The sequence below is a fragment of the Dryobates pubescens genome, chromosome 17 (genome assembly GCF_014839835.1).
Source record: "Dryobates pubescens isolate bDryPub1 chromosome 17, bDryPub1.pri, whole genome shotgun sequence".
NCBI lineage: Eukaryota > Metazoa > Chordata > Aves > Piciformes > Picidae > Dryobates > Dryobates pubescens.
Genome location: NC_071628.1, coordinates 15,909,110 through 15,923,812, shown reverse-complemented (window position 1 = coordinate 15,923,812; position 14,703 = coordinate 15,909,110). Strand labels below are relative to the sequence as shown.

At 38.6% G+C, this 14,703-nt stretch overlaps 1 protein-coding gene across 2 annotated transcripts in view; it reads right to left on the bottom strand.

The window, feature by feature from the left end:
* MYZAP (myocardial zonula adherens protein) overlaps positions 1–14,703 on the bottom strand; it is a 53,229-nt gene that overhangs the window by 19,207 nt on the left and 19,319 nt on the right. For both annotated transcript variants that reach the window (XM_054168768.1, XM_054168769.1), the window contains 4 exons: positions 8,618–8,776; positions 6,513–6,605; positions 4,048–4,161; positions 1,757–1,909 (listed from right to left, as the gene is read on the bottom strand). In XM_054168768.1, the coding sequence (XP_054024743.1) occupies positions 1,757–1,909; positions 4,048–4,161; positions 6,513–6,605; positions 8,618–8,776 (519 nt within the window). The remainder of the gene's footprint in view (positions 1–1,756; positions 1,910–4,047; positions 4,162–6,512; positions 6,606–8,617; positions 8,777–14,703) is intronic.

Below are 14,703 nucleotides of genomic sequence, written 5' to 3'. Positions count from 1 at the left end.
AACATGCTGTTTACTCCCCATACAGGGTAAAATTGTATTTCATCCTTTGAAAGTGAACTGAGCTCCGAAGGACTCCACTGGTACTGCAAATTGCCCCCTTTGGCAGCTCCCTTAGACCAACACTGGGGCAAGGGCAATAACCTGGACTTTGCACGAGAGAGTAGAGTTAACGTTTCAGTACAGCACAAAACCTCCCACATTTCAGGAAGCCTGAAAAAATTGTGATTCAGAGAAAACTAACAACCAAAACCCAGGGACTTCAAGATTCACTGAACTGGAATATGATCTCTGGCACTGTGTCTCCATCATTCCTTTGCTTAGAGCTTGCACAATGAAGACAGTAAAAACAAGCATAAAAAGGCAGGCGCATCAGGGTCTCCATTACAGTACTCTTAAGCAATGTCTCCAGCCTCAGTTATTGTGATTGTATGAATAAACCAAACTTTATAAGCTATATGGGTGTGTTCTCCCACCCAGAAAACAATCATGGTATATGGTAGTTACTTCTTTTCAGCTGCTAACCTCCAGGATTTTGTACTGACTCCTTGCATCCACCCCTGTTTAACTTTCAAAGACAGCAAGGAGTTATTTTATTCACTTGCTTTCTAATAAAACTTCAACTTTGGGGGCAAGATTTAAACTTTTTCCTCATTAGGGCAGGACACACATTCTGCAGACCTTGACATGCTTGCAGATAAATCCTTAAGCATTCAGTTGAACTGGGACTTAACCTGTGTCTCTCTGCCCTTAGAAGCAGACATACCTTCCCCTGGCTTGTTGGTACATGTCCTTAAGATCATAGTAAAGTCCAAATTTCTGTTTTGAAATCTCAGTCTTTGCTTTCTTCTTTTGTTTTATCCCTCTTGTTATTTCCTGCTGACATTTACAGGTATAAAATATAGCTACTATAGCCTGTAAAGCTTCACTACGAGAGAAAACTAGAACATGAATTGTAAGTTGAAATACACTTACATTAATGTTTTCTCTTTATCATTAAGCATGAGTGCAAGTCAGTAGAGAGACAAAAAGAAACACCTTCTCTGACAACATGAATAAATGAGCAGTCACCTTAATTTCACAGTGACAAATTCTGATACAGTACTATAACCAAATTAGTCTATTTTGAGCAATTTCAAGAGAGAAAGTTTTGTGGGTTGAGGGATTATTTTTTTATTTTATTTTGGGAGGAGATGTTCATTTTTCTTAAGGAGATTAAAGGAATATATTTGGCAGATAAGGGGAGAAAATGGTCAAGCTTTTTGGCATATAAAACCTGGCAGTTTGTGCTTTATTCCCTTGCAGTTCTACGAAATAAATAGTTTCATTCTCTTTCCATGGTGCTGTTACAGCATGTATCTGCTGACCATATACTCACAAGACTTCACAAATTACATATTAAAAATTGTGTGATACCAAATAAACAAATTCAACATTAATACATCCTTGTAGCACTCAGCACTATGGAGACTTACAATATTCCTTTACTTACAGCAATGGACACTAAAAACAACTTAATGGTTAATTTCCACCTGCCAACATTCCTAAATGGCAGCCCCATGTTATGGAAAGACTGACTGCTGACAGCCAAGATTCTCTGTTATTAAACCAGTATCGATTCACAGGAATATGTCAGCTCTACAGAATGATGAAGACATGAAGAATAAGGAACCCTTTATAAATAAGCCTAAGGAATTAATTTAACTTACTCCTAATGCTCTTACTGAGCAGTATTTTTAGAGGTGTTTATGTACCGCACCTTTAATTTCAGTAACTGATTTTCAATTTGTGCTGTTTCCAGTTGCTTTTGCTTCTCTCTCAGCTTCTCCATAGATTGTTCATGTGTATGTTTTAAATTCCTTATTTGTTCCCGTATATCAGTGTTCTCCAATGTAACATCCACTAGAGTTTTCTAGAAGAAAGAAGTAAACCACATATTAAAAATCACCAATAATTTGATGAACTGGTATAGTCACGAGATTATGAAACAGACAGAATATTTACAACTCTGCTGATTTGTTAATACCGTGGGAACAGTTTTGCAAGTTTTAACATTTAAAATTATAGCTTTTGTTGCATTTAGTTTGCTAGAAGATACTTCCACAAGGAACATGCTCAGCAAAATTAAGTCCAGGAACACTATTAAAAAGGGAAAAAAAAAAAAAGAAAGAAAAAAAAAGAAAAAGAGAACCTGGATACATTTTGGTATGGATGTTATTACCAATAGCCTTCTTTTTTTCCTCTCCAAAGGCCATGCTTTACATAATAAAATGCACAAGCCTAAGAAAACTTGTGACACACAAGAAAGCAGGAGCATTTCAGTTCAGCTCAAATATGTGGGAATTTGGAAGTCTTTAAAACAGAAAATCCATTCCCATGTTACCCCTTCCCCCACATTTCACAGGTATGCAAAGTCTCACAAGTGTTTAGCATTCAAACATGGCATTTCCATGTCTATTAGCCAGTGAAGATGGGAGTAAGTCAGGAGATACACCATTTTGCACAATACAGAACCAATCAGATTCTCACCTTAGACATTTTGTAAAAACATGACTAGTGGCATTATTCTGCTGCAGATCAGTATCTCTTTATTGTACACTACCGTTCCTTAGAATCATAGAATGGTCTGGGTTGGAAGGGACCTCCAAAGGTCATCTAGTCCAACCCCTTCTGCAGTAAGCAGGGGCATCCTCAACTAGATCTGATCGCCCAGAGCCCTGTCAAGCTTCATCTTGAATATCTTCAGGGATGGGGCCTTAACTACCTCCGTGGGCAACCTGTTCCAGTGTTCCACTACCCTCATGGTAAAGAACTTGTTCCTAAACATCCAGTCTAAACCTACTCTTCTCTACTTTGAAGCCATTGCCCTTTGTCCTATCACTATAGGCCTTTGTAAACTGTCTCTGCAGCCTGTTTGCAGCCCCCTTAGGTACTGGAAGGTTGCTATTAGGTCTCCCCAGAGAATTCTCTTCTCCAGGCTGAACAACTCCAGCTCCCTCAGCCAGTCTTCATAGCAGAGGTGTTCCAACCCCTTGATCATTTTTGTGGCCCTCCTCTGGACCCGCTCTATCAGGTCCATGTCCTTCCTCTATTGAGGGCTCCAGAGCTGGATGCAATACTTCAGGTGAGCAGAGTAAAATGGCAGAATCACCTCTCCTGATCTACTGGCCATGCTTCTTTTGATGCAGACCAGGATGAAATTTGCCTTCTGGGCTGCAAGCACACATTGTCTGCTCATGCCCAGTTTCTTGTCCATCAGTACCCCCAAGTCCTTTTCTGCAGGGCTGCTTTCTATCACCTCCTCCCACAGTCTGTATTGATAGCAAGGATTGTTCTGGCCCAGGTGCAGGACCCTGCACTTGCTCATGTTGAACCTCATGAGGTTCACCTGGATCCACCACTCCAGCTTGTCGAGGTCCCTCTGCATGTCATCCCATTCCTATGGCACGTCGACAGCACCACTCAGCTTGGTAACATCTGCAAACTTGCTGATGGTCCTGGAGAGTGGAAGAAAGGACTACTGCCAGGACTTTTCAAATATCATGGAGAGTGGCTTGGCAACTACATCAGCTAATTCCCTCAGGACTCTGGGATGCATTTTGTCAGGTCCTACGGACTTGTATATCTTCAGGTTCCTCCAATGGTTACACACCTTGTCCTTGCTTACAGTACGAGGGACTTTGTCTCCCTGGTCTCCATCTTGTGGGCCATCAACATGAGAGCCATAAGGAGAGGGGCTGTGAGTGAAGACTGAGACAAAGTTGTTGAGAATCTCAGCCTTCTCCTCATCCATTGTTACTAGTTGACCACCATTGCTCATCTGGGATGTTACACTTTCTTTAACCTTTTTAACAGGTTTTTAAAACACACAGGTCTTGGAATCAAATTTTTTCTTAAGTTTCCTAATTTAGTTGCCTTAGATGTACAAGACAGTACTTTATGGGCTTGTTTAGTGTTAGAATCCATATTTGTCATCCATGTTTTAAGTATGCTTTTAAATCCGTGTCAGAAAAGGCAGTTGTCAGCTGTGAAACAGCTGTTAAAATGTACCTGCAAGTCTATTGATGCTGACGTCAAGGAGCTGTTCATTTCACTAAAGCTATCTAAGGCTGCAGCCTGCACTCGCACATGATTCTCTAAGGATTCCTGATGAGCATTTGTCACCTGAGCAGGGAAAAAACAAACAAACAAACAAAAGTTTTATATAGAATAATGATCAAGTTTACCTATTCTTTCAAAGGGACCTACAGAAGAGTCTGGTTAATATTCATACTAGGATGCTTAAAATATACAGGCCTCAAACCATATTCTTGGACCTCAGAAACAAACCATCCAAACTCAGATTCCAAATATACTAACAGAAATAAGGCACAAGTATCTATGTTTATTACTAGTCTATAATCAAAAGCTGTTCTTTTTGAAAGGACAACACTCGTCAGATGTCTATTGAGAAAGTTTCTATCCTCAGAGTGGGCAGACTAAAAAGTCACAGCATAAAAAGCAGAATGCAAGAAAAGAGGAAATCTAGAAAGATTTGGGTGAACTGTAGAATAGTGTTAATTAAGAAGGAATTGACTAGTCAGGAATGTGAAGAAGAAACATCAAGAAAATGTAAGGATGAAACAATGCAAAGCAGATTGGAGAAGTCATCAGAGAGCTTTGTTCTGTGAAAATGGTCATTGTCTGTTGTGTACACACACATTTAAACTGTGGAGGGGAAGGCACAAAACATCATTTAAGAAACCTAAACAATGTAAATAATTATAAACCATCCAGTAATAAAGAGAGAAATTATATTACTAATTGAGGCCAGTTATATTACTAACTGAGGACAGCCCAGCTTGCATTCTTAGACTGAACAGATTTGCATTTTGATAAAAACATAAGAACACTAGGGACTGATATGGAGAACAATGAGTGTTTAGCAACCAAGTCACACAGAGATTAGGTCAACAAATGATGCAGAAGCCAAGTAGTTACTGTTAACCCTGCATAAATGTGCTCTTGTAAAAGCAAATAAACAAAAGCAGAATTACTTTGGATGGATTAAGAAAGTTTCAAGATAAGAGCTTGTGTGAAGAAGCATACTGCCCAGGGCAGGATACTGAAAGTACACATTTCAAAGTTCATGAACAAAAAGTAGTCCTGGAAATTGATGGGAAAAAAGCATAGTGAGTCAAGGCTGAAGCAAAGAGTACATAAAGGATTTTAAACATGATGCCTAAATAAAATGGCAATCATTTAAAACCAAACAAAAAAACCCATAATATTATGTAGAACCATGCTTGCACTTCAGGCAGTCTGAGGTATTAAAGAAAGGGGGCTGGTAATGTGCCATTTATGTCAGAAGGAGTGCTTAGAGTGCTTCATAAACTGCTCATTTGCTGTAGAACTAGAGATCCTGAAGAGCTGGTCAGAAATCCTCAATTAACAGGTACTCAGACTTGTGCAGGACTTCTACTGCTCTGACAGTACGTCTGGAAGGGCAAGATATCACCACTGCTGATTAGAAAGGATCAGCATTTCCCTATATGCATACTGCCAATCACCTTGTTGGCATCATGAAGACTATTTAACATAGTTTACAGATTTCAGTTTTCTTTCTCTCCTCCACTCAGGTCTGGGTTATTTATTTGTTTTTCTGTTTTGTTGGTGATTATTTGTTGTTTTGGTTTGGATTTTTTTTGAGACTAGTTGCAACAGAATAAAAGCACCAGTTTAACAGCAAGTTCTGATCTTTATACATAATACAGCATACAGGAAGCTGACAGCCTCCAAATGAGGATGTCAGAAGGGCACAGCTCTGAGTCCCAGTCCCTTGAAGTCAGAATACGCTTAATTGTCAAAGCTTCATCTGAACCAGGGCTGTGAAAATCAATGTTGAGTATAAAATGCACAGCAAGTTTTCAGGGAGATTTTTTTTGGACCAAAGAACTCAGCAGTTTAATATGAAGGGTACTTCTACAGACTGCAGCAGCTTTTATTGCTAAAGCAGCATATGAGAAGGAGAGGGCATCAACTGACCATTGAAAACTTCAATTATGATCCAAAGGGTAAGTAATTTTTAAAACTGTCAAGCACTGTAATACTAAAGAACATTGCTACTTTTCATATATTGTTTAAACAAAGCCAGTAAAATAGAGCAAAGTCTGTTGAGATGACACCAAATTGCACATTACTCCTAATTATGCAAGTTATTTATTCAGTTCACCTGGCAGTTTACTGGTACAACCATCTCAATTAATTACCAGTACACACTGACAATGTTATCATGATCACTCTTTTATTTCCAAAAAGCAGGCAATCCAGGGACTCAAAAGCATCCCTGTCCTACTTTACCTTCCTGGAGGGGAAAAAGAGAGAAAGAAAGAAAAGTACAGATGTCACATGAAACAATGAACTGAGTGGTTTGAGAAATTATTTCTGTTCTGCTCTGAAGCAAAAAAAATAATTTTCCAGATAACCCCAGGACAGTTATTCTCATATGATTTCCTTACAACTGAAACTATACTTACTTTCAGTTCATTCGTAAGCTGCTGTATTTTTCTTTTCATTTCATCATATTCACCATACATTTTCTTTCTTACTTTTTCCAGAGTTGCTCTCACCTGGTGTCAGAAAAAAAATCAAGAGCCTTTATCAAACTTATTGATGCTACTGTTTATACTAGGACATGATTATTTATTTTTACTCCTGTGCCCTTCACTGTTAGTTTTGGTGATTTCCATTATTAATCTACCTTTTCATCAACAGGATTTACTCTTAAGAGCAACACAAAAACTTAAGTCTCTAGACTTGTCTACATAGGGATGATATCAATAAGTGTCTCTGAGTAATTCTAAACTTCTCTGTACCCACTTAAACACTTGTGAATTAATCATTCAAATAATGGAATTCAAATAAAGGAATTAAAGTTAATTTGAGTGTAGAATGTTTTCCTTCTGAAAAAAAATAAAAATCCACACATGGATTTTATACACCTTCACTTTTAAATGCGATTCTGTGATTAGTTTTCTCCAAGTATCCTTTGAAGATAAACCCTTTAATTTTAGGCTTCTAGGCTCATATATAGCAAAACAAAACAGTAACATAAATTTATCATTAAGATTTCAAATCTGCAGTCTACTTTCCAACTATTCAAACTCCTCTTTTTCCACCCCCAGCCTCTACCAAACACCGACTGCTGATAACCTAGTCAGTGAGTTTACCTTGTCTCTGCACAGGCTTAGGGAAGGAGCAAGGGGAAAATATTAGAATGGCCTTGTACAAGAGGGGATGTTTCTGGCATCTCTGCACTATATTCAGTTCCTCCCAGAAAGAGGGGCATTGGCTACCAAACCTATGCAAGGAGTCAGACTGTGCACTCTATTTGGGATGAGAAACATGGTAGGAAGCACGCCTTGCCTGCACTGCAGTAAAGGGCATTGACTACCAAACCTATGCAAGGAGTCAGACTGTGCACTCTATTTGGGATGAGAAACATGGTAGGAAGCACGCCTTGCCTGCACTGCAGTAAAGGGCATTGGCTACCAAACCTATGCAAGGAGTCAGACTGTGCACTCTATTTGGGATGAGAAACATGGTAGGAAGCACGCCTTGCCTGCACTGCAGTAATGGCATACCCTAACTGCAAGTGTGAGAACTTAAACATGGTGAATGCTGGACGCTAACAAACAGTGAATAATGAAGGAAGTGCTGACAGGTAAAGGCCAAGCAGATGTTACGAGCACACATATATACAATCTCCTTACGCTGCTGGCTTGTCTCAATGTTCCCCTCTTTTGTATCAACTCAGTTTGCATTATCAGTGTAACACGATAACCACTGACTGACAGCTTCCTGGGTGGTGAAGGTGGATGGAAAGAGAAGGTCAAATTATTTGCTGTGGGCAAATTAGGGGATTATTGACAAAGCCTAAGAACCAAGGACTGACAGGAAGAGAGATGCTGAGTTTAAAGCACAGAAACCAGCAGCATCAGAAATGCAGGGATTTTTCTTTCAGGAGAGCTTCTGCCAATTACGATAAATGAGCATGAACAGAGAAAGTAGCACAAAGTCATCCTTATTAGGCTGACTATTTTAAGGCTGCCCCAAAATATACTCAAATTATTTTACTATGTCACCTAATTTAGGAGCCTTTTCAAAACTGGAAGCTTAGGGGAGATGAGAAGCAGAGGAAGAAAGACTTTCACAAATTCATAGAATGGTTTGGGTTGGAATGGAACTTACTGATCATCTAGTTCCAACCTCCCTGCCAAGGGCAGGGATACCTTCCTTCCACCATACCATATCGCTCAAGTTGATTCTTTCAGGTGTCTGCTTACAGGAACCCCAAGATCTGTTTGGCAGTTTTCTTGCATAGCTGTAGTCCAGACAGCAAGCATTAACAAGTATCACTTGGCACAGGGGCCCTGAGTCAGGACCACTCAGTTCCTGGTATACAGCATGTTTTTTTCCCCCAACTTGGATACTAATAAGGCAAGCCATTAGCTTCAAAGTAGGTTCCAAATTCAGATTTAGGTGTTGGGCTAGACATCATTCACCCCATTCACACTCACAGCTCTACATAAATATATGGAAAGGATATCTAACAAATTTTGAAGTTGAAAGCATAACTCACTTCTTTAATGTAATTCATTTCCTCTTTCAGTTGATCAGCTGACCATCCATAAACCACCATTTCTCTCTTATGGTTGTTGTCAGTTCGGTGCACAACGCCATACACCATCCCATGGGAGAGTTTCCCTGGAGACATACCATTTGGTATGTGGTAGAGCTCCTTAAAAATAAAATAAAAAACAAAACCCCTAAACCTTATTTTAAAATCCATACTAAAACAAAAAAGCAACAACCAAACAGAAATACAGTAACATAGGGCCAGGAGAAATTGCCAGTGAAATTGTTTTGCCAGTGAAGGCCAGTATCTAAGAACACTAGTTCTTAAATGTTTTGAGGTCAATCTGCCAACCTTCATGGGTGTTTTGACAGATCAGCAACCAGCTCAAAATTGATAGAGAGAGATGTCTAATTTCCACTGGCTTTAACAGAAGTGATAGAGGTACAGCTAGAGACGGCTAATTGGATTTGTGCAAGGAGAGGCAGAGGCATATGAGAGAAGATGTTATCCTGGCTTATTTCCATTCACCAACATATGCATCTTCTCTTGCATTCTTGCAGAGCACTGTCAGCTTTCATAGTTCCCTTTAAACTCTAGCAACCACAGAATTGATTCTTACTTCCCAAACACCCTGCTGCAGGAAATAAAAACGTTCATAAATGTAATCCAAAACTTTTGAAAGTTTAAAAAAAAAAAAACTTAAAACCTTTTAGGCAAGGTTCCTTCAACAGAGTTCAGAAATTTATCTTGGAGGTAAACAAAGAATCTAGTTGCATTTAAAGCTAACTAAGGACCTCCAAAGCTATCAAATGTTCATTTCAGGGCTGCATTTCTCTTCTAGAAGTTGTAGAACTGACCATGTAAGAGCCAAAGCAAAGCTATGAAACAGTAATCATATTTCAGTGTTATCAAATATTGTATAAGAATAAAATTGAATCTTGCTAGGCAGGTAGAAAGGCTGTTTTAAAGTGCCTACACTGGTTATTTTAATGATCTGCAGAAATCTGTAAAACATACTAGTAACAACTGTGCATCTTAATTTTGAGGCACTCTTTGCAACAGACTCCTCTTACTCATTTAATCCATACATTTAGTAAGAAAAACATTCATGCAAACAGTAGGAATCATTTCCCTCATCATGTAAATAAATATCTGCAAGGTCAGACGTAACCACCTGACCTGACTACTCACCCAGCCTCCCTTGTAATCAACCCAGAGAAACACCCTTCTGTAGCAATCATCTGAAATGAGTCACACTCCAGAAGTAATCATTTCTCTTCTTGATTACAAACAACTTAAACAACTAGCTTAGATGAAGACATCCACATCATGAGTTTTTAAAAAGAAGGGGAAAATGCATTCTTACCTAATGTTGAGTAGTTGCAAACTAGGATAAAATTAGGGAATACTTCTGAATAGAAAATTAAAAAGACACAATCTTGGAAACACAGCTGTTACTGCTTAGCTTTGCACATTGTTTTTGAAAGGCCAGTGCTAGGGACTAATTGCTTTTAAGCAATTTTATCAAACTTTCTTTCTCATGCTAGCAGGATATAAGTAAGTTTGAGAATACTTACTACTACTCCTTCACTTTACCATGTTTGGTTCTGTTCTGTTGTTCAGTAATGACACTGCATGAAAACTGTCAAACTTTGACATTCTTTAATAAATTAGGAGTCTAAGTAGCATCTAAATACTCTCTTTGATACCAAACAGAGGCTGGAATAGATGAAGCTCAGCAGCTTACATCAATCTGTAGTTGCATCCTGGAGAATCCATCTGTAGATTAAAGTGGTATCACTTTCAGTTCTTAAGAGCCAAGGTAACACAACTATGATGACAACTGGGTAAGGGGGGAAAAAAAGGCAGGAAAATCTATTTGCATTAAGAAGAATGGGTAAAGACAGACATTTGTTTTATATCGTGTCCCTCCTGCAGGCACTGACAGATTTTCTCAACATTGTAAATCCTACATATTTTCCTTTACAATATCATTAATAGCTTAACCACTTTGCTGAAACTTCAAGGATCTGTGTGCAGGTGTGAGAAAGATACCTGACAAAAAATCCTTCCAGGCAAAGAACAACAAAGCTATAAGCAAACATTTTAAAAAGGAAGTCTTAAAATCACTTAATGGAAAAAACCTTGGGCAACTAGTACAATCTATACATGGTGTAATTCTGAAGTTTGAAAACATTATATGCAACATTTCATATCCTAATAATCATAAGTTTCTTAATTATGCACTTGGGGGGATAAGAGGGTGGGTGTTGTTTTGCTGTTCAGATACACACCCAATTTTCTGAGAGTACAGAAACCAAAAACTAGATGGGGACGTGACCTTTTTTTGTGTGTTTGTTTGCTTCCAGGGTTGTACAGTTTCTTTAACAGTTTCAGGGCAGCTCCTCCCCTGCATCTGGATAAAGGGATTACACACTAGTTTCCATTTTCCTGTTAACTAAATGAATAATCACTTTGTTTAGAGGTTACTAAGGCACCAGACACTGAATTCATAACTCCATACCCTTTACCCATGATCATTCCTTTTTTATGAAGTGAACAGCCAAATACCAGCAACTACCAAGACCCTTTGTGTCTCTGAAACATTAGCAGAATTGTTTAAAGTGCTGTTTGCAGAGTTTTGTATGGAAACTATGACCATGACATTCCATGCTTTGAAGATTTTTTCCCCCTTTTGAGAAAGACCTATAAATTCAGACTGCAGCTGGAGAATCACCCATAGCACTTACACATTTCACTGGCTATGACAAAGCTAGACTGGTTATGCGTTTCTTTGCACACCAAGTGGGTTGCTCTGCTTGTTGACTGTATTTTTTAACTACCTTTACCTCTAAAGGAGGCCTTGCTGAATGGCTTGCTTCTCAGACTGCTCTACAGAACTGCATCACTACGTATACACTGAGCATAATTTCAGCCAGTTTATCTCTTCCCTTAAGCTACTTCCCACACACCCCTGTTTATTTTTCTGCCTTCATTGTTTTTTTCCTTTTCTGGTATGTTCTCTTTTCTTCCTCTGTCATGTCCTCCCTCTCCCATGTTTCCTGTTCCACAAACATGGATTTTCCACATTTCCAATGACCCTGGAATGTTTTTTAAGACAAGTACTTTCCAGGGTTTTCTTCTATGTCCCATACATACCCACTCTCAGAACTCACATATTTTTCTAAGAAGGTCCTTGCCTGTCTCCACTCTGATTTGCAGAGGCATCTCAGTGATGGTAGCAAAGTACACCAAATACTTAGGAACAAGCAAATATTGTGAAGTTAACCAAAAAAAGTGTTTGAGGATGGCAGGTTTTGTTAGACTGGTTAACCATTGCTGTTTAAGGTCAAAATATCAGCCAGCTCCCAAGTATAGGGAAGTTCTCACTTTCCACCTGCCTATGCACTTGCTGCATTGGAATAAGACAGTTGTTGCCCCAAACTGTGCTTAAAATCCCTTCTAATATGAGCTGCTGATCTGAAAAGGTAGACTTAGCTTAAGAAATTTCTGTCTATAGTCAGTTATATGACAGTCCAAGGTATTAGCACAAACACATCATGCCGATGCTCATTAATACTACAGCAGCTTCCAGGAACAGGCTTTGTCTACATTGCAGCAACAGTCATGTTGCACTTGGTGTGACCACACAACTTGTACTAAAGAAATGCAGACTGTGTTTACTTAATTAATAAATATTTAAAACAGAAGCCTACACCCCAAGGTTGCAAAAGTCTTTATAATTGCCATGCATCCTGTTTATGTCTGTCCAAGGAAGTAGCACGAGTAGCATGAAAACAGGTGAAGCAAAGACACTATAAAACATAGCCCTAAATAGGAGCTGTTAGCTGCTTTTTGTATTGCCAATGTTTTTATTTGCATCACATAAATAACACTGAGAGATTATTTTCTTCTTAATCTATCACCATCATTTTTTTACATGGAAGTCAGATACCCCCATACTTTATACTTTCTCCTTGCCCGAATATTGGAAGCAGAAGCACAGAAAAGGTATCTTATTCTGAAAAAACCCAACACAATTCTATGTTGAGTACTCATATGGCCTTATAAGGTTTCTATATTACAATCTTCTGTTTACCTAAACCATCTAAAACCTGTTCTTTTAACCAGAACTAGATCAGTTATGCAAAGCTTTATCTTTTCCTCAACTGCCACATTCCAAGGTTTCTGAAATATCTAGTTGTCTTTTGCTTATCACTGGTTATACAAGGAATAAGAACATTCACATTGTTACTTAGGCTACATATTTTCTGTTCAGTAAAATGGCAAAGTTATAATACTGAGTTCACCAAGGAAATCTGCTGTGCTCTGACAAATGGTAGCTATGTTTATATGGTTTTTTTTTTCCCTTTCATATTCCTCTGCAGTTCATGAAACTCACATTTAAGGATGTATTCATACAGAAATGGTATTAAAATAAGCAAAATATGCTAAGACCTAGACACAAATATTATTAAATTCAAGACACCAAATAGGAGACATAATTTAACAAATTCCAGTTTTTATGCTCCTTGAAATATAGAATTCAGATGCCTATCTCAAAAAAATAGAAGTGACAGGTATTATGCAGTTGTATGTCATCAATGAAATCCCTACACAGAACAGCAGTGCTTGTACACCAAGAAGATGAGATACAACACAAAATCACAGAACTCAGTGGAACACTTTCTGTGGTTTCCATGTTGCACTGCTTTTAATGAAGGTGTCCCTTAATCAGTATATAACAAGAATGAAGTGCCAGAAAGGCTGAGAAACAGTAATATCATCCAGATGTAGCAGGTGAATTTTGTTATGACACTACTTCTGCTATGCTGATGGGAGTGGGCTGGCAGCACCAGATCAGCAGAGAAAATAGGCGCTGTCCTAGATTCAACGTGTGCAACGGCCTCATGTTCATGGCACTTACGTTTTCTGATCCAGGCCTGACAGGTTTCTGCTTGATTCTCTCCATCACATAAGGGAGCAAATTCCCCTTATGGCTTCTTTACAGCCTACTTTTTTACTGAGAGAAAAAAATAAAAATGTTTGCGTCTGCATTCCTGCTTAGGAAGCAAAAAGACTTTTACCTCTTGGTTGTGATGCTTTAAAAACATTTGAAAACTAACGAGTTTGAGGATACAGCTCAAACTCTGTTGAAAGCGTCAGGAAAGTGACACAAATTTCCAGAGTGTTATCTCATTTTCATTTTCTTGTTCATGTGTTCAAATGAAAAAGAAACATCTGTCTATACATATCTCCATATTCTGCTCTCAAATGCCTAGCTGCAGCCTCCAATGACACTTCCAAATTTAGCCATGACAGTGAAGAAAGGAACTGATGGATAAAAATAAGCCCAGTCCCAAAAAGGGACAATACAGTTGTCTGGTAGTCCTTTATTATGCGAGACAAGGCACGCTTCACGACATGCAGATTTCACATACAATCTGACAAGCACAATATTCCTTTGTACTTCATGGTGAAGTAAACAGGCTCACACTATTGCCATCCACTGTCTATCAGTGACAGAAGTAATGGAACAAAATTAGTAGAGTTTCAGAGTCCCTCTTCCCTAAGTGCGAAAAACTCAGATACATAGCAGTAGCCTTTTAGCTTGTAAAAATCAAACAGACCAACCAGCCTCAGATTGTGACACTAGTTCTCATATGTTTCTTTCAAGGTGTCATAGCCTAAATATAAATGTAAAATCCCAACCTGACATGCTGGAGCACAAACTCAACTCCCTTTCAGTTTTTGAGATCAGCTTCTGTGTACCATCTGCTAGCCTTTCACAAAAGATGGGAGAGGCCATCCCAGTCCAGTAATGCCTGCAGCAATTTTGTTGCAACAAAACTACTTAGCTCCATCACTTTGTTTTAGTCTCTTACACTGGTTCACTTTGATTTCACAGATATACATAAATAATATACACGTGTGCTATGATGTACAGTCTTTTAGAAACCTAATGAAACTCAACACATTTTCTGCTACAGTGAAAAAGGTTAAGCTAATAGCTACTAACAGAGAATAGTAGAATGCACTGGGTTGGGAGAGACGTAACTAGTGAAGAATCAGTTCTGCTCTGACATCAA